The 20,828-nt window shown below is 40.9% G+C and overlaps 3 protein-coding genes across 3 annotated transcripts; all 3 read right to left on the bottom strand.

Moving 5' to 3' along the window:
- Nucleotides 1–3,978: 3,978 nt before the first annotated feature.
- On the bottom strand, nucleotides 3,979–8,451 carry LOC311255778 (extracellular calcium-sensing receptor-like; the record flags this gene model as incomplete). The annotated part of the gene is made up of 9 exons (XM_084350428.1): nucleotides 3,979–4,889; nucleotides 4,973–5,096; nucleotides 5,189–5,416; nucleotides 5,865–6,140; nucleotides 6,228–6,434; nucleotides 6,671–6,940; nucleotides 7,473–7,559; nucleotides 7,717–8,011; nucleotides 8,243–8,451. 9 exons carry the CDS (start codon nucleotides 8,449–8,451, stop codon nucleotides 3,979–3,981), a joined length of 2,607 nt encoding a protein of 868 aa, XP_084206554.1.
- A 1,783-nt stretch (nucleotides 8,452–10,234) lies between these two features.
- LOC311255779 (extracellular calcium-sensing receptor-like) lies at nucleotides 10,235–14,367 on the bottom strand (the record flags this gene model as incomplete). Its single annotated transcript, XM_084350429.1, has 9 exons — nucleotides 10,235–11,145; nucleotides 11,229–11,352; nucleotides 11,445–11,672; nucleotides 12,119–12,394; nucleotides 12,482–12,688; nucleotides 12,920–13,189; nucleotides 13,389–13,475; nucleotides 13,633–13,927; nucleotides 14,159–14,367. The coding sequence occupies 9 exons, from the start codon at nucleotides 14,365–14,367 to the stop codon at nucleotides 10,235–10,237; spliced, it is 2,607 nt and encodes an 868-aa protein (XP_084206555.1).
- A 1,783-nt stretch (nucleotides 14,368–16,150) lies between these two features.
- LOC311255780 (extracellular calcium-sensing receptor-like) lies at nucleotides 16,151–20,274 on the bottom strand (the record flags this gene model as incomplete). The annotated part of the gene is made up of 9 exons (XM_084350430.1): nucleotides 16,151–17,061; nucleotides 17,145–17,268; nucleotides 17,361–17,588; nucleotides 18,035–18,310; nucleotides 18,398–18,604; nucleotides 18,836–19,105; nucleotides 19,305–19,391; nucleotides 19,549–19,843; nucleotides 20,075–20,274. The coding sequence occupies 9 exons, from the start codon at nucleotides 20,272–20,274 to the stop codon at nucleotides 16,151–16,153; spliced, it is 2,598 nt and encodes an 865-aa protein (XP_084206556.1).
- Between the last annotated feature and the right edge of the window lie 554 nt (nucleotides 20,275–20,828).

Raw genomic sequence — 20,828 nt, forward strand, 5'->3', positions numbered from 1 at the left:
AGAACAAATATCCTCTCCCCCTCATCGACCACTCTTTTGAACCTCTATGTCATGTGAAATTCTTCACCAAGTTAAACCTTTGGAATGCCTACCATCTGGCCCATATCCATGATGGGGATGAGTGGACGACGCTTTCAAGACACCTATCGGCCACTTTGAACACTCGATAATGCCTTTCAGATTAACCTGCACCCCAGCAGTTTTCCAGGCCCTTATCAATGACATTCTCCACAACATGTTTAACCATTTTGTGTTTGTGTATTTGGACGACATCCTGATTTTCTCTCGTTCCCGGGAAGAACATGCTGAGCAGGTGCGGCTGGTTTGCGGACACTGTTGGAGAACAAGCTGTTTGGTAAACCAGAATAATGTGAGGTTCATTCTTCCTCTGCAAACTTTATGGGTTATGTGGTTGCCCAGGGTCAACTTCAACCAGACACGCTAAGTTTCATGCAGAGGAGGAGTGGCTCACCCCCATCTCTCTGAAACAACTTCAGCACATCCTGGGGTTTGCCAACTTCTATTGAAGATTTATTCACAACTACAGCAGAGTTGTCGCACCGCTCACCCAACTGACCCCAACTAACTCAACGTTCGCGTGGACCTCAGAGCTGAAGCTGCTTTCCTTAAACTCAAGGAACTCTTTACCCACACACCCATTCTCAAACATCCTGACCCTGCTCTACAGTTCGTGGTCAAAGTGGACGCCTCTGATTCTGGGGTGAGGGCAGACCTTTCCCAGCGAGACGTCTCAACTCAGAAACTTCACCCCTGTGCCTACTACTCTCGACACCTCTGACCTTCAGAGAGGAACTATGATGTGAGGAACCGGGAGCTTTTGGCTGTTGTCCTGGCGCTGCAAGAGTGACGACAGTGGCTGGAGGGCAGAGTGTATTGCAGTGGAGGGCTGGGTGGAAGGCTGGAGGCTCCACGGAGTAGATGGTGTGACTCACAGAGGAATGGGCTAGGCTAGGGCTGGGCGATAACACGATCTTGATCATTTTCACGATAACGATGATAAATTTATGACATTTATTTTCGATAAAGGTTTTTTTTTTTTTTTAAGTCTGTTTTTTTTTACTTAGAAAACACTACACTAACAGCCAATCGCACAGCAGAGAAACAGATGCATGTGGTTGATGCATGTTTTCGGCCCCTCCCGCTCACAACAACTCAGAATGATGGTGACTACCTGTGGGTTGAGATACAAGACAGTGAGCGGTTGTAAGAAAGGTCAAACCACTTTGGTTATTTGGAAATAATTCGGCTACCTGAAGTCTGACAAAGTACAGACCAGCATTAGGTGCAAAATGTGTCGACCACCAACCTCATCATCTCAAAAGGTACCTTCCCAAACAGTACTCCGAAAGCATGAGTTAGCGCTATCATGCTAGCGTCAGCCGCCCCTCAAGTTGCCACCAGCCCAGCCCCACTGCTGCTACTAGTCAAACTTCAGGTTGACAACAAACAGTTGCCGCTGCTTTTTCAGCCATTACGCCATATGAGAAGAAACCGAAGCAACACAACCAGCGCAGTTACGTGCTGTATCACTAAACATATGATGCCTATAAGCACGGTTGAAACAAAAGCTCTACGCAGAGTGGAGGGTAAAGTTGGAGCAGCAGCTCAGAGATGTCACCGTTGATATGTGGTCTGCTCGCACGTCCAAACCACATCAGGTCTTACAGATCAGGAGGCATTAAAGCTGAACTGAACAAGCTCAAGAATGTGCAATGTTCAAAGAATACAGTAGCATGATCATCATCAACATTTACCTTTTTATTTTATTTTGTTTAATCAATGTTCAGTTCAGTATACTACCTCTAAAATGTTTGAGACATGTTTGAAACAAGCAATTTGTTGGACATATTCATAATTTTATTTATCCAGTGTTTAACATAAAGCCATTTGGTTGGTTGGTTCTGTTGAATGTTTGTCACCTATTCATTCTGACTAATAACAATAAATTGTATTTTATAAACCATAATTAACCTTCTGGTTTGTTTTGGGTTCTGTCCTACGGAGAATACTCTTAAAACTGTCAATTCAACATTATTATTGTTGAATATACTGTATATCATGATAATTATCAACATCGATCAATGTGAAAAAACATATTGTGATAACAGTTTTGGCCATATCGCCCAGCCCTAGGCTAGGCTCAAGGTGGGAGCGTGACACTGAGAGTCCCTAATTAAGCCAGCTTGTGGCAGAGGTGCCTGTGTCCACATCCATTTGTTCATTTAAAAAGATCGAGCCTACTTCATTGTTCTATACTGGTTATTTGGCCATTTTGTATTAAGTAACTAAAAAGTAGTGTAATAAGTAATATATTACTCTACGCAGACAGGAATGTTGTAAGGTAATATATTTCTTTAAATGAAAGTGGTAATATGTAATATATTGCATTTTGAAAAAAACTTGCCAACACTGCCAGACAACAGACTGTTATTAGATAACTGTACTGTGACCAGTGCAGTAACATTCGGGTATGGAAGCTGTCAAGATACTGCAATTTTATTTTCTGCTACAAGCAGCTTCTGACAAGCATTTCCAGTCACATGTAGTTCTAAAATACATGGCATGAAAAGTGGCAAGAGGATATAGCATCAACTGATGTATGTACGTGGTCTAAGCATTGTGGATGCATTTGACTACATGTTAGTAGGCATGGGCCGGTATGAGATTCTGACGGTATGATAAACTTAGGCAAAAATATCACGGTTTCACTGTATTATGATTACAGCTCTAAAATGTGTATTTTGAATGTCTGTATTTAAAAACAAAAAAAGCGACATTACACATGTAAAAGACATTACACATGTGCTTCTCTTCTTCACCTCATGTTAGAGAAACTAGCTGACGTTATCCATCTTAGCAATAAAGATTGATGAAAGAAAAAAAGTTATGGATAACTTTTTTAAGATAAGATAGATCCATCTTAGCATGCTAGTTACCATATCTGCCTCAGTAAAAACAAAAAAAGTTACTATCATAGAGACATAGAAAAGATAAGATATGGTAACTACCATCTGCCTCAGTAAAAAGCTCATTTCACTAATGTCAGACGCTAATACGCTCGTTCATTTCAAGACAACATTAACTTTACCTTGAATTTAGCATACAGCGACAGGTGGTGCTCCCGTAGCTATCATATTCGATGTATTGCGTCCTCGGGCTGCCACTGTCCGCAAGCACGTTTTGCACGGGCGACCTTCTTCCTCCGAGCCATGGCTGTCTGGCTTTTTACGGTAGCCTAAGTATTCCCATACAGCCGACTTGGTCCTTTTAGACGGGGGAAAAGTTTGGGGTGGCTCGCGTCCTTCTGCCATCATAATGCCTGCAGACCTCTACTTTCTCTCTGATGAGACGTCACATTAAAAAAATAAATAAATAAAACGCTCATACCGCTGGAACGGTATGACGGAACATTTTTTGAAACCTTGACTTTGTCATACCGTGGTATACCTTGAAACCGGTAACCGGCCCATGCCAACTTGTTAGTACCTACAAACTCCACAAAATTGTGGAGAACATCAGCCTACGAGGGATGTGTGAAGCAGTGACCAGATGTGGACTGATGTTGTTTGACTTAGGGCACAGTTTTATCATAATGAACAACATATGACGCTTCAAGAAAGTGAAACTATGTTTAACAGAACAGGCTTTAATTACACCAATGAAAACCAAACCATCGTTATATAAGATGCTGTAAAGTAACTTTATCCAAGCGGTAAGATATTTCATATTCATTTCACATTCTTGTGGGTGAATTCCTTTGCATTATGTACATGACATACGTTACCTATGTGACATAAGCTACCTACATACATTACATATGTAACATAATAGAACATATGTGATGTAAGTGACCTAACATACTAAACATACTACATACTAAATAAGTCAAATTGAGGTTTTTTTTATATTGTATGAAGAAAAAGTTTTCATTCTATCTCACAAAGACAAGTGCAGTTACTACGCCTGGATTTCCCGACCCATGATTGCCTTCTTTGTGTTCCTCTCTGGTCTCAGCAGGATTATGTAACATTTGGGTCCAAACAGTGCCACCAAGAGACCAAAACTGGAGGCCAGGATGGCAAATACCTCCACTGCATCTGCATATTTGCCTGGTGAGCTGATATAAGCAGGGACAAAGGCCACCCACACAGCACAGAAGATCAGCATGCTGAAAGTGATGAGTTTGGCCTCATTGAAACTACCTGGAAGATTCCTTGCTATGAATGCAATCAGAAAACTGAGGGAGGCCAATGAGCCAATATAGCCCAGTAACACAGCAAAACCAACTGTGGACCCAACTGCACACTCATAAACAATCTTATCATTGTAGTATTGAGTGTTTTTATGAGGAGTTGGTGAGGCAGATACAATCCAGGCAGTGCAGACTGCTGCCTGAATAGAAGTGAGAACAATAACTGTTCCTCTCTGCTGCAAAACACCAAACCACTTCAGGCTGGCTCCCCCTCCTGGCTTGGAGGCCTTGAACACAGCCAGAACCACCATGGTTTTTACCAAAATACATGAGACACAAAGCACAAAGCTGATCCCAAATGCTGCATGTCTCAGCTGGCATGTCCACAGTCGGGGACGACCAATAAACAGCAGTGAACACAGGAAACATAACTTAAGAGACAGCAGTAACTGGAAACTCAGTTCTGAATTGTTGGCACGTACAATGGGTGTGCTACGATGATAAATAAAGATGCCCATTACAACAGCACACATACATGTGCCCAGCAAGGAGGCAACTGTTAAGCCGATACCAAGAGGCTCATGGTAGGAGAGAAACTCTGTTTTCTTAGGAAGACAGTGGTCACGCTGGGGACTGGACCAGAAGTCCTCAGGACAGCTGGTGCACTCCATGGCATCTATGAGAAAAGGAACAGACCTGAGATGCTCTATATGTTTATATTGTGTCTCAAAACTGCAATGTTTAAAGTCAAAAACCAACCAGTTTTATTGCTGATCTTCCCCTCAGAACAAGGGATGCAGTCAAAACAACACACTGGTTCCCCTTTCTTTCTGGCCATGCGGGTACCTGGAGGACAGCTTTCACTGCACACTGAGCGGGGTGGCTATAAGTAGAAAAGTAATTATCTGTTATTCTCCATTACTTTACACTGCTATAATCAGTTAACCATGGTGTGTCTGAAAAATTAGATAAAACCTTTCTTGAGTCAAAGCTCCAGAAAACTTTGTCTTCATCAATTGTGAGTTCTTCACCTTTGGAAGCCGACCTCTTGACCTCACCCACATTCTGAACTTCAGTTCTTCCATCAGGGAGCCACAGCCAGTTCATGACATCATAGATTGCTAAGGGATCACCATTCTCATCAAATGATACTTGATCACCAAATGTTGTAGTGAAGTTGACTTTTTCCAAGTAATACATTACCTTCATAGAGAGATGAAAAACCAAAGAGGACTGATTAAACCTCAAAGACCAAAAGAAATTAATGGGATGTCTGACCCTTCTGTATTTATTTTGTTTTTCCTCATTCTAGGAGTCGACATCCAGTAATTGCTCCTTCCAAACCAGGTGGTATCACTGCCGGTGGTTAATTGGGTTGTTGAGGGGTACAAAATAATGCTCTATGATCATGGTAAACATGTGAGTATCTAGAATTCAATTATCAGACTGCATACTACACTTGTGAACATACCAAAACAAGAACCTATCACTGAGCTGATAATACCAACCACTGTCATCATCCAGTTGTAGGTAATTTCCAATATTCAATATTTATTTAGCAAATTGCAATTAGTAGCACCACTGCAAGACACTAAACACTAAACCGTATGATTTGGTGATATAACAGATCGAGCATAAACTGATATCACACCTGCCATGGCTCCAGTCCTTTCAAACTGCCACAGCTGTGCCCGCTGAAAGGCCCTCTCCCTGGCTCACACTGCAGCATGTCATCAAGGGCATAGGCCAGAGCATACACAGCCTTGTACACATTATACTCTAGCCTGAGATTGGAAACATCCAGCAACTCAGTCTCCACATCCTCTAGATTTTCCTGTCCAGTACATAATGCTCCCCCAGCCTCCACCCAACCTGCTGGAGGTGGTGTGAATCTACATTGAAATGTGAATTCCCAAAACTGGTTTACCTGAAATATATTCAAAACAGTCTTACAAATGATGACTACATATTTTTTCTGCAATTACCAGATCAGATTGCACAGTAAAGGTCTCACTATGCTGTTTCCATAGCTGTTGTTATGGTGTAGGTCAGGACGAATTTGTAGGAGGAATTCCCTGAAGCCTGGTATTTCTCCGCGACGGATGGCAATGCCCAGTGTGCCAGCCAGGTACGGCATGAAGTCAGGGGTCTGGAGGACAGTAGAAGCTGTCCACGCATCACTGGCCATCCACTGCAGGCCTGTCACATTCTGCCTCACCACCTGTGTGTCAAATAAAATATAAAACTCCACAATGCCACGTCACAAAAGTATTGTCTAGAGTATCTGGTCACACTCTAAAACCCTGTTAACAGGGCATTGAACAAATATGAAGTGTTGCGTATTAAAATAAATATAATTGTCACAGGTCAATATGTTATTGCAACATAAATCTTTCAGTTTGATAAAAAAAAAAAAAAAAATAAGACATATAATTTAGGTTGTAGTTAAAGCCCAACCTCTTCCATGAGTTTAATCATGTAACTGTCATGTGCAAACACAATGACCACACGAGCTGTGGATTTCTTCATCAAATCCACGATCCTCCTTAGTTCATCTGGGTCATTGCCCCATGGCAACACCTCTAAGTAGGCAACACAACCTAAACCAGATTGAGCCAGCTCAGATTGGCAGGATCGAGCAGCTTGGATTCCATAGTCATCATCACTGGCCAGCAGACCTGCCCAAGTCCAGCCAAAACGCTTCAGTATCTGAATCATAGCCTGCACCTAAGTGAATACAGAGATTAGTGCACAGGCTGAAATAATCTTTCTGTGGAAAACATGCTGAAAAGTTTTCACTTTGTATCATATTTATTTCATGGTTTTAAAGGAATATAACTGTTTTTGCAGTGTAGAGACATTCAAATCAAATCAAATCAAATCAAATCAAATTGTATTTGTATAGCCCAAAATCACAATCACATTGCCTCAATGGGGTTCACAGTCTGTACAGTGAGCGACATCCTCTGTCCTTAGACCCTCGATTCGAGTGAGGAAAAACTTGCCATCTTGAAGGAAAAAACAACCCTTTTAACAGGGAAAAAAAAGACGATGGAAGAAACCTCAGGAAGAGCCACAGAAGAGGGATCCCTCTTCCAGGACGGACAGTCATGCAATAGATGTCGCATGTACAGAAAGAACAGCAAATCACAGTTTACAGGTTGCATTGACAGAAAATCTGATACACATTACTTTCTTTCTTGTGAATGTTTAACTGCACATCCTTTTATGCATTTTCATTTTGCTGATGGATGGTCACCTGGAAAGCATCACTTGGGATTGTCCTAAAGAAGGATGGAAACTTTTGCCGGTCACTCAGACAGGCACATGTGGCAAAATGACTCACCTGTGGAAGACACAGACTGTACATCCTGAAAACATTCAACGCCTTTTACAGCTCTATTATTCTTTGATGGTGACTCTATATTTACAAGTGACATTGAATCTAAGATCATATCAAAATGATCCAACATAATTACTAGAAGGCAAATTAGCAAACTTACCATAGGTACTCTGTACAAACCTAAGACAGAGGAGATGGCAATAGAATTTGTAGAAAAAGCACCACCCACGATCCCTATGACTGGAGGGGTTCCTGCACAGGTCTCATTTAATATAAACTGCTCCTCTTGACCACTGACTGCGGATAATCCTGCACGAAATCCAATCCCTAGTTTGACACAGTTATCGTAAAGACTGTATCCCAGAGTCACATTAGGTAGCAGCTTGGTGTTTTTGTTGATCTCATCAATAGCAAAGGCCATGGTCTGGGCCCTCCTAACTCCTACAACATCAAAACTAAAACAAATACCACTATTAACTATTGAAACATTTTACATACAATAACTGTGACAACATTAACACATTGCACAAGTACACATTTTGAAAACAATTATGTCAGTTGAATATCAACAATTACTTACAATAATTCAATAGATACAACTGTAGGAAAATTAACAGAAATACATATGACTCTTGGAATTGATTTTCTCCAGTGTTTTACTTTTGCCACTTCCCTGAGAGACTTACCCATGGCAGGTAGGCTGTGGTGGCTCGGAGGTAAAAGACAGGTCAGGAAAGACAGAGAAAAAGTGGATCCGAAATATCCCACCTAGAACCACATCTCCAGCCTTGTGCATCTCATTTAGATGAAACCGTCCCTGTAACCGGCAGGAGGAGGAATAAAAAGGGGAGGACACAACAGGAGAGAAGTAGGAATACGACAACATGAAATACATGAGCGAGAGCAATTTAGTATCTATATATCCCCACATGACTTCCCTCCTGTTCATCCCTTTTCTGAGCCCAGTCAGTTTTATTGCTGTCAACCTCTTTTATTGACTTACAGCATTGTTTAATCTTAAGCGCCACCCAATGGGCTATAAGCAAGAGTAGGAGTAGGGCCTGGAATTATTTTAATTTCACATTAATTTTGAGCATAGCAAAACAAGTGGTGGAACACTATGTCTTCCCATCTATCTTACTTTGCACTGACTTTTGCATGACAACAGACAACAGTGTTGGGGGGAACACATTGCAAAAGCAACATGTTACAGTAATATATTTCTTTTAAGGATCAATGGCCAGCACTGGGACCCACAATGTTAAATATTGTTAATTTATCACTCATGACTGTGTAGGAGATAGACTACTAACAAATGTAATTCATTAATCACTTGAGATTAATAAAGCACTCGTGAATCGGCGCACCACCTCCGTTCTTTTATCTCTTTGACTAATCTGGAGGAAATTAATCAAATTTGACTAGACAAGGTTAACTTGAATCAATATCAATCAATTCTAATCAATTTCAGATCAATTCATTCAATCTCATAACTTAAGTAGTGATTTCTACACACAGTTACCATTGGTTCTCCACATTAAAACAAACCTGCACAGACAACACCATGGGGTTAAATATATTTATTTAGCTAAATAGTTCAGAGTAAATAAATGAAATGACAAATAAACAAATGACAAGATTAACAGGTAACAGAAAGAAGTTTAGTCTGTAATGACTAATGTAATGAGTTTATGAGTGAAATATGTGCAGATGGTGAAATTGCAGGTTGGGTGAAAGCATTTAAATATTAAGAGAATAATTTAATGCTAACGGAGCCCTAACCAATTTGCTCCTAAGCTCAAAGAATCAAAATCAAAGACAAAGACACCAACTCATATTTCATACGTGTGAAACCAGCAGGATGAGGGATGGTTAAGCCTACTTTATTTGAAGCATTGTCTTGTGGAGTCAGCAGGCTGCGGCTTTCGTCTCCAGCGGCCTTTCTGTCGCTCAACTGCAAGCTTGCAGTCTCGGTCCAATACCCAGCTGGATGGCACTACTCGTGAGCGTTGGGGGCAGAGCCGGTTTGACCAGGAAAAAGAGTCTTTCTTTTGTTGGTAACCACTCACATGGTTTCTTAAACAGCCGGTCGCCATAACATCTTCGTTAATGATGATGGTGTTGATGAAGAGGACGAAGGTGATGGTGGTATTCTTTGGTAAAATGGTAACATTATGGTATGGAAGCTATCAAGATACTGCAATTTGGTTTTCTGCTACTAGCACCTTAATAGAATTCCTTAGGGGCTAATTTGCCTACGAGGGATGTGTGAAGCAGTGATCAGATGTGGACTGATGTAGTTTGACTTAGGGCACAGTTTTATTATAATGAACAACATATGACCCTGAAAGAAAGTGAAACTATGTTTAACACAACAGTCTTTAATTACACCAATGAAAACCAATCCATCGTTACATAAGATGCTGTAGAATAACTTTATCCAAGCGGTAAGGCAGTTCATTTTCATTTCACATTATTGTGGGTGAAATCCTTTGCGTTACTTACATGACATCAATTACCTGTGTGACATAAGCTACCTACGTACACAATGTATTTGACATAATAGAACATATGTGATGTAAGTGAACTAAAATAATGAAGATAAAAATGAGTCAAATTGACGTTTTTTTGTATGTAGAAAAAGTTTTCATTCTATGTCATGAAGACAAGTGCAGTTACTAAGCCTGGATTTCTCGACCCATGATTGCCTTCTTTGTGTTCCTCTCTGGTCTCAGCAGGATTATGTAACATTTGGGTCCAAACAGTGCCACCAAGAGACCAAAACTGGAGGCCAGGATTGCAAATACCTCCACTGCATCTGCATATTTGCCTGGTGAGCTGATATAAGCAGGGACAAAGGCCACCCATACAGCACAGAAGATCAGCATGCTAAAGGTAATAAGTTTGGCCTCATTGAAACTACCTGGAAGATTTCTTGCTATGAATGCAATCAGAAAACTGAGGGAGGCCAATGAGCCAATATAGCCCAGTAACACAGCGAAACCAACTGTGGACCCAACTGCACACTCATAAACAATCTTATCACTGTAGTATTGAGTGTTTTTATGAGGAGTTGGTGAGGCAGATACAATCCAGGCAGTGCAGACTGCTGCCTGAATAGAAGTGAGAACAATAACTGTTCCTCTCTGCTGCAAAACACCAAACCACTTCAGGCTAGCTCCCCCTCCTGGCTTGGAGGCCTTGAACACAGCCAGAACCACCATGGTTTTTACCAGAATACATGAGACACAAAGCACAAAGCTGATCCCAAATGCTGCATGTCTCAGCTGGCATGTCCACAGTTGGGGACGACCAATAAACAGCAGTGAACACAGGAAACATAACTTAAGAGACAGCAGTAACTGGAAACTAAGCTCTGAATTGTTGGCACGTACTATGGGTGTGCTACGATGATAAATAAAGATGCCCATGATGACAGCACACATACATGTGCCCAGCAAGGAGGCAACTGTCAAGCCGATACCCAGAGGCTCATGGTAGGAGAGAAACTCTATTTTCTTAGGAAGACAGTGGTCACGCTGGGGGCTGGACCAGAAGTCCTCAGGACAGCTGGTGCACTCCATGGCATCTATGAGAAAAAGAACAAACCTGAGATACTCTATATGTTTATATTGTGTCTCAAAACTGCAATGTTTAAAGTTAAAAACCAACCAGTTTTATTGCTGATCTTCCCCTCAGAACAAGGGATGCAGTCAAAACAGCACACAGGTTCCCCTTTCTTTCTGGCCATGCGGGTACCTGGAGGACAGCTTTCACTGCATACTGAGCGGGGTGGCTACAGGGAGAAAAATAAGTATCTGTTATTCTCCATTACTTTAAACTGCTATACTGAGTTATCCATGGTGTGTCTGAAAAATCAAATATAACCTGTTTTGATTCAAAGTTCCAGAAGATTTTGTCTTCATCAATTGTGAGTTCTTCACCTTTGGAAGCCGACCTCTTGACCTCACCCACATTCTGAACTTCAGTTCTTCCATCAGGGAGCCACAGCCAGTTCATGACATCATAGATTGGTAAGGCATCACCATTCTCATCAAATGACACTTGATCACCAAATGTTGTAGTGAAGTTGACTTCTTCCAGGTAATGCACTAGCTACACAGAGAGATGAAAAACCGAAGAGGACAGATTAAACCTCAAAGACCAAAAGAAATTAATGGGATGTCTGACCCTTCTGTATTTATTTTGTTTTTTCCTCATTCTAGGAGTCGATATCCAGTAATGGCTCCTTCCGACCCAGATGGTATCACTGCCAGTGGTTAATTGGGTTGTTGAGGGGTACAAAATAATGTTCTATGATCATGGTAAATGTGTGCGTATCTAGAATATAATTATCAGAATGCATACTACACTTGTGAACATACCAAAACAAGAACCTATCACTGAGCTGATAATACCAACCACTGTCATCATCCAGTAGTAGGTAATTTCCAATATTCAATATTTATTTAGCAAATTGCAATTAGTAGCACCACTCTGCAAGAAACACAAAACCGTATGATTTAGTCATATAACAGACCGGGTATAAACTGATATCACACCTGCCATGGCTCCAGTCCTTTCAAACTGCCACAGCTGTGCCCGCTGAACGGCCCTCTCCCTGGCTCACACTGCAGCATGTCATCAAGGGCATAGGCCAGAGCATACACAGCCTTGTACGCATTATACTCTAGCCTGAGATTGGAAACATCCAGCAACTCAGTCTCAACATCCTCTAGATTTTCCTGTCCAGTACATAATGCTCCCCCAGCCTCCACCCAACCTGCTGGAGGTGGTGTGAATCTACATTGAAATGTGAATTCCCAAAACTGGTTTACCTGAAATATATTCAAAACAGTCTTATAAAGGAGGACTATATATTTTTCCTGCAATTACCAGATCAGATTGCACAGTAAAAGTCTCACTATGCTATTTCCATAGCTGTTGTTATGGTGTAGGTCGGGACGAATTTGTAGAAGGAATTCCCTTAAGCCTGGTATTTCTCCTCGACGGATGGCAATGCCCAGTGTGCCAGCCAGGTACGGCATGAATTCAGGGATCTGGAGGATAGTAGAAGCTGTCCACGCTTCACTCGCCATCCACTGCAGGCCTGTCACATTCTGCCTCACCACCTGTGTGTCAAATAAAATATAAAACTCCATAATGCCACGTCACAAAAGTATTGTCTAGAGTATCTGGTCACACTCTAAAACCCTGTTAACAGAGCATTGAACAAATACGAAGTGTTACATATTAAAATAAATATAATTGTCACAGGTCAATATGTTATTGCATAAATCTTTCAGATTGATTAAAAAAAATAAAAATAAGACATATAATTTAGGTTGTAGTTAAAGCCCAACCTCTTCCATGAGGTTAATCATGTAACTGTCATGTGCAAACACAACGACCACACGAGCTGTGGATTCCTTCATCACATCCACGATCCTCCTTAGTTCAGCTGGGTAATTGCCCCATGGCAACACCTCTAAGTAGGCAAGACAACCTCCACCAGATTGAGCCAGGTCAGATTGGAAGGACCGAGCATTGTGGAGTCCATAGTCATCATCACTGGCCAGCAGACCTGCCCAACTCCAGCCAAAACGCTTCAGTATCTGAATCATAGCCTGCACCTAGGTGAATAAAGAGATTAGTGCACAGGCTGAAATAATCTTTCTGTGGAAAACATGCTGAAAAGGTTTCACTTTGTATCATATTTAGTTAATGGCTTTAAAGGAATGTAACTGTTTTTGCAGTGTAGAGACATTCTTTCTTGTGAATGTTTAACTGCACTTCCTTTTATGCATTTTCATTTTGCTGATGGATGGTCACCTGGAAAGCATCACTTGGGATTGTCCTAAAGAAGGATGGAAACTTTTGCCGGTCACTCAGACAGGAACATGTGGCAAAATGACTCACCTGTGGAAGACACAGACTGTACATCCTGAAAACATTCAAAGCCTTTTACAGCTCTATTATTCTTTGATGGTGACTCTATATTTACAAGTGACATTAAATCTGAGATCATATCAAAATGATCAAACAGAATTACTAAAAGGCAAATTAGGAAACTTACCATAGGTACTCTGTACAAACCTAAGACAGAGGAGATGGCAATAGAATTTGTAGAAAAAGCACCACCCACGATCCCTATGACTGGAGGGGTTCCTGCACAGGTCTCATTTAATATAAACTGCTCCTCTTGACCACTGACTGCTGATAATCCTGCACGAAATCCAATCCCTAGTTTGACACAGTTATCATAAAGACTGTATCCCAGAGTCACATTAGGTAGCAGCTTGGTGTTTTTGTTGATCTCATCAATAGCAAAGGCCATGGTCTGGGCCCTCCTAACTCCTACAACATCAAAACTAAAACAAATACCACTATTAACTATTTAAAAATTTAACATACAATAACTGTGACAACATGAACACATTGCACAAGTAAAAATTTTACAAACAATTATGTCAGTGGAATATCAACAATTACTTACAAAAATTCAATAGATACAACTATAGGAAAATTAACAGAAATACATATGACTCTTGGAACTGATTTTCTCCAGTGTTTTACTTTTGCCACTTCCCTGAGAGACTTACCCATGGCAGGTAGGCTGTGGTGGCTCGGAGGTAAAAGACAGGTCAGGAAAGACAGAGAAAAAGTGGATCCGAAATATCCCACCTAGAACCACATCTCCAGCCTTGTGCATCTCATTTAGATGAAACCGTCCCTGTAACCGGCAGGAGGAGGAATAAAGAGGGGAGGACACAACAGGAGAGAAGTAGGAATACGACAACATGAAATACATGAGCGAGAGCAATTTAGTATCTATATATCCCCACATGACTTCCCTCCTGTTCATCCCTTTTCTGAGCCCAGTCAGTTTTATTGCTGTCAACCTCTTTTATTGACTTACAGCATTGTTTAATCTTAAGCGCCACCCAATGGGCTATAAGCAAGAGTAGGAGTAGGGCCTGGAATTATTTTAATTTCACATTAATTTTGAGCATAGCAAAACAAGTGGTGGAACACTATGTCTTCCCATCTATCTTACTTTGCACTGACTTTTGCATGACAACAGACAACAGTGTTGGGGGGAACACATTGCAAAAGCAACATGTTACAGTAATATATTTCTTTTAAGGATCAATGGCCAGCACTGGGACCCACAATGTTAAATATTGTTAATTTATCACTCATGACTGTGTAGGAGATAGACTACTAACAAATGTAATTCATTAATCACTTGAGATTAATAAAGCACTCGTGAATCGGCGCACCACCTCCGTTCTTTTATCTCTTTGACTAATCTGGAGGAAATTAATCAAATTTGACTAGACAAGGTTAACTTGAATCAATATCAATCAATTCTAATCAATTTCAGATCAATTCATTCAATCTCATAACTTAAGTAGTGATTTCTACACACAGTTACCATTGGTTCTCCACATTAAAACAAACCTGCACAGACAACACCATGGAGTTAAATATATTTATTTGGCTAAATAGTTCAGAGTAAATAAATGAAATGACAAATAAACAAATGACAAGATTAACAGGTAACAGAAAGAAGTTTAGTCTGTAATGACTAATGTAATGAGTTTATGAGTGAAATATGTGCAGATGGTGAAATTGCAGGTTGGGTGAAAGCATTTAAATATTAAGAGAATAATTTAATGCTAACGGAGCCCTAACCAATTTGCTCCTAAGCTCAAAGAATCAAAATCAAAGACAAAGACACCAACTCATATTTCATACGTGTGAAACCAGCAGGATGAGGGATGGTTAAGCCTACTTTATTTGAAGCATTGTCTTGTGGAGTCAGCAGGCTGCGGCTTTCGTCTCCAGCGGCCTTTCTGTCGCTCAACTGCAAGCTTGCAGTCTCGGTCCAATACCCAGCTGGATGGCACTACTCGTGAGCGTTGGGGGCAGAGCCGGTTTGACCAGGAAAAAGAGTCTTTCTTTTGTTGGTAACCACTCACATGGTTTCTTAAACAGCCGGTCGCCATAACATCTTCGTTAATGATGATGGTGTTGATGAAGAGGACGAAGGTGATGGTGGTATTCTTTGGTAAAATGGTAACATTATGGTATGGAAGCTATCAAGATACTGCAATTTGGTTTTCTGCTACTAGCACCTTAATAGAATTCCTTAGGGGCTAATTTGCCTACGAGGGATGTGTGAAGCAGTGATCAGATGTGGACTGATGTAGTTTGACTTAGGGCACAGTTTTATTATAATGAACAACATATGACCCTGAAAGAAAGTGAAACTATGTTTAACACAACAGTCTTTAATTACACCAATGAAAACCAATCCATCGTTACATAAGATGCTGTAGAATAACTTTATCCAAGCGGTAAGGCAGTTCATTTTCATTTCACATTATTGTGGGTGAAATCCTTTGCGTTACTTACATGACATCAATTACCTGTGTGACATAAGCTACCTACGTACACAATGTATTTGACATAATAGAACATATGTGATGTAAGTGAACTAAAATAATGAAGATAAAAATGAGTCAAATTGACGTTTTTTTGTATGTAGAAAAAGTTTTCATTCTATGTCATGAAGACAAGTGCAGTTACTAAGCCTGGATTTCTCGACCCATGATTGCCTTCTTTGTGTTCCTCTCTGGTCTCAGCAGGATTATGTAACATTTGGGTCCAAACAGTGCCACCAAGAGACCAAAACTGGAGGCCAGGATTGCAAATACCTCCACTGCATCTGCATATTTGCCTGGTGAGCTGATATAAGCAGGGACAAAGGCCACCCATACAGCACAGAAGATCAGCATGCTAAAGGTAATAAGTTTGGCCTCATTGAAACTACCTGGAAGATTTCTTGCTATGAATGCAATCAGAAAACTGAGGGAGGCCAATGAGCCAATATAGCCCAGTAACACAGCGAAACCAACTGTGGACCCAACTGCACACTCATAAACAATCTTATCACTGTAGTATTGAGTGTTTTTATGAGGAGTTGGTGAGGCAGATACAATCCAGGCAGTGCAGACTGCTGCCTGAATAGAAGTGAGAACAATAACTGTTCCTCTCTGCTGCAAAACACCAAACCACTTCAGGCTAGCTCCACCTCCTGGCTTGGAGGCCTTGAACACAGCCAGAACCACCATGGTTTTTACCAGAATACATGAGACACAAAGCACAAAGCTGATCCCAAATGCTGCATGTCTCAGCTGGCATGTCCACAGTTGGGGACGACCAATAAACAGCAGTGAACACAGGAAACATAACTTAAGAGACAGCAGTAACTGGAAACTAAGCTCTGAATTGTTGGCACGTACTATGGGTGTGCTACGATGATAAATAAAGATGCCCATGATGACAGCACACATACATGTGCCCAGCAAGGAGGCAACTGTCAAGCCGATACCCAGAGGCTCATGGTAGGAGAGAAACTCTATTTTCTTAGGAAGACAGTGGTCACGCTGGGGGCTGGACCAGAAGTCCTCAGGACAGCTGGTGCACTCCATGGCATCTATGAGAAAAAGAACAAACCTGAGATACTCTATATGTTTATATTGTGTCTCAAAACTGCAATGTTTAAAGTTAAAAACCAACCAGTTTTATTGCTGATCTTCCCCTCAGAACAAGGGATGCAGTCAAAACAGCACACAGGTTCCCCTTTCTTTCTGGCCATGCGGGTACCTGGAGGACAGCTTTCACTGCATACTGAGCGGGGTGGCTACAGGGAGAAAAATAAGTATCTGTTATTCTCCATTACTTTAAACTGCTATACTGAGTTATCCATGGTGTGTCTGAAAAATCAAATATAACCTGTTTTGATTCAAAGTTCCAGAAGATTTTGTCTTCATCAATTGTGAGTTCTTCACCTTTGGAAGCCGACCTCTTGACCTCACCCACATTCTGAACTTCAGTTCTTCCATCAGGGAGCCACAGCCAGTTCATGACATCATAGATTGGTAAGGCATCACCATTCTCATCAAATGACACTTGATCACCAAATGTTGTAGTGAAGTTGACTTCTTCCAGGTAATGCACTAGCTACACAGAGAGATGAAAAACCGAAGAGGACAGATTAAACCTCAAAGACCAAAAGAAATTAATGGGATGTCTGACCCTTCTGTATTTATTTTGTTTTTTCCTCATTCTAGGAGTCGATATCCAGTAATGGCTCCTTCCGACCCAGATGGTATCACTGCCAGTGGTTAATTGGGTTGTTGAGGGGTACAAAATAATGTTCTATGATCATGGTAAATGTGTGCGTATCTAGAATATAATTATCAGAATGCATACTACACTTGTGAACATACCAAAACAAGAACCTATCACTGAGCTGATAATACCAACCACTGTCATCATCCAGTAGTAGGTAATTTCCAATATTCAATATTTATTTAGCAAATTGCAATTAGTAGCACCACTCTGCAAGAAACACAAAACCGTATGATTTAGTCATATAACAGACCGGGTATAAACTGATATCACACCTGCCATGGCTCCAGTCCTTTCAAACTGCCACAGCTGTGCCCGCTGAACGGCCCTCTCCCTGGCTCACACTGCAGCATGTCATCAAGGGCATAGGCCAGAGCATACACAGCCTTGTACGCATTATACTCTAGCCTGAGATTGGAAACATCCAGCAACTCAGTCTCAACATCCTCTAGATTTTCCTGTCCAGTACATAATGCTCCCCCAGCCTCCACCCAACCTGCTGGAGGTGGTGTGAATCTACATTGAAATGTGAATTCCCAAAACTGGTTTACCTGAAATATATTCAAAACAGTCTTATAAAGGAGGACTATATATTTTTCCTGCAATTACCAGATCAGATTGCACAGTAAAAGTCTCACTATGCTATTTCCATAGCTGTTGTTATGGTGTAGGTCGGGACGAATTTGTAGAAGGAATTCCCTTAAGCCTGGTATTTCTCCTCGACGGATGGCAATGCCCAGTGTGCCAGCCAGGTACGGCATGAATTCAGGGATCTGGAGGATAGTAGAAGCTGTCCACGCTTCACTCGCCATCCACTGCAGACCTGTCACATTCTGCCTCACCACCTGTGTGTCAAATAAAATATAAAACTCCATAATGCCACGTCACAAAAGTATTGTCTAGAGTATCTGGTCACACTCTAAAACCCTGTTAACAGAGCATTGAACAAATACGAAGTGTTACATATTAAAATAAATATAATTGTCACAGGTCAATATGTTATTGCATAAATCTTTCAGATTGATTAAAAAAAATAAAAATAAGACATATAATTTAGGTTGTAGTTAAAGCCCAACCTCTTCCATGAGGTTAATCATGTAACTGTCATGTGCAAACACAACGACCACACGAGCTGTGGATTCCTTCATCACATCCACGATCCTCCTTAGTTCAGCTGGGTAATTGCCCCATGGCAACACCTCTAAGTAGGCAAGACAACCTCCACCAGATTGAGCCAGGTCAGATTGGAAGGACCGAGCATTGTGGAGTCCATAGTCATCATCACTGGCCAGCAGACCTGCCCAACTCCAGCCAAAACGCTTCAGTATCTGAATCATAGCCTGCACCTAAGTGAATAAAGAGATTAGTGCACAGGCTGAAATAATCTTTCTGTGGAAAACATGCTGAAAAGGTTTCACTTTGTATCATATTTAGTTAATGGCTTTAAAGGAATGTAACTGTTTTTGCAGTGTAGAGACATTCTTTCTTGTGAATGTTTAACTGCACTTCCTTTTATGCATTTTCATTTTGCTGATGGATGGTCACCTGGAAAGCATCACTTGGGATTGTCCTAAAGAAGGATGGAAACTTTTGCCGGTCACTCAGACAGGAACATGTGGCAAAATGACTCACCTGTGGAAGACACAGACTGTACATCCTGAAAACATTCAAAGCCTTTTACAGCTCTATTATTCTTTGATGGTGACTCTATATTTACAAGTGACATTAAATCTGAGATCATATCAAAATGATCAAACAGAATTACTAAAAGGCAAATTAGGAAACTTACCATAGGTACTCTGTACAAACCTAAGACAGAGGAGATGGCAATAGAATTTGTAGAAAAAGCACCACCCACGATCCCTATGACTGGAGGGGTTCCTGCACAGGTCTCATTTAATATAAACTGCTCCTCTTGACCACTGACTGCTGATAATCCTGCACGAAATCCAATCCCTAGTTTGACACAGTTATCATAAAGACTGTATCCCAGAGTCACATTAGGTAGCAGCTTGGTGTTTTTGTTGATCTCATCAATAGCAAAGGCCATGGTCTGGGCCCTCCTAACTCCTACAACATCAAAACTAAAACAAATACCACTATTAACTATTTAAAAATTTAACATACAATAACTGTGACAACATGAACACATTGCACAAGTAAAAATTTTACAAACAATTATGTCAGTGGAATATCAACAATTACTTACAAAAATTCAATAGATACAACTATAGGAAAATTAACAGAAATACCTATGACTCTTGGAGTGGATTTTCTCCAGTGTTTTACTTTTGCCACTTCCCTAAGAGACTCACCCGTGACAGGTAGGTTGTTGTGGCTCTGAGGTAAAAGACAGGTCAGGAAAGACAGAGAAAAAGTGGATCCGAAATATCCCACCTAGAACCACATCTCCAGCCTTGTGCATCTCATTTAGATGAAACCGTCCCTGTAACCGGCAGGAGGAGGAATAAAGAGGGGAGGACACAACAGAAGAGAAGTAGGAATACAAAAACATGAAATACATGAGCGAGAGCAATGTAATATCTATACATCCCCACATGACTTCCCTCCTGTTCATCCCTTTTCTGAGTCCAGTCAGTTTTATTACTGTCAACGTCTTTTATTGACTTGCAGCATTGTTTAATCTTAAGCGCCACCCAATGGGCTATAAGCAAGAGTAGGAGTAGGGCCTGGAAATATTTTAATTTCAGATTAAGTTTGAGCATAGCAAAGCAAGTGGTGCAACACTATGTCTTCCGATCTATTTTACTTTGCACTGACTTTTGCATGACAACAGACAACAGTGTTGGGGATAACACATTACAAAAGCAACATGTTACAGTAATATATTTCTTTTAAGGAACAATGGCCAGCACTGGGACCCACAATGTTAAATATTGTTAATTTATCACTCATGACTGTGTAGGTGATACACTACTAATAAATGTAATTCATTAATCACTTGAGATTAATAAAGCACTCGTGAATCGGAGCACCACCTCCATTCTTTTATCTCTTTGACTAATCTGGAGGAAATTAATCAAATTTGACTAGACAAGGTTAACTTGA

This window comes from Pagrus pagrus (assembly GCF_965226575.1).
Source record: "Pagrus pagrus genome assembly, chromosome: 4".
NCBI classification, from domain to species: domain Eukaryota; kingdom Metazoa; phylum Chordata; class Actinopteri; order Spariformes; family Sparidae; genus Pagrus; species Pagrus pagrus.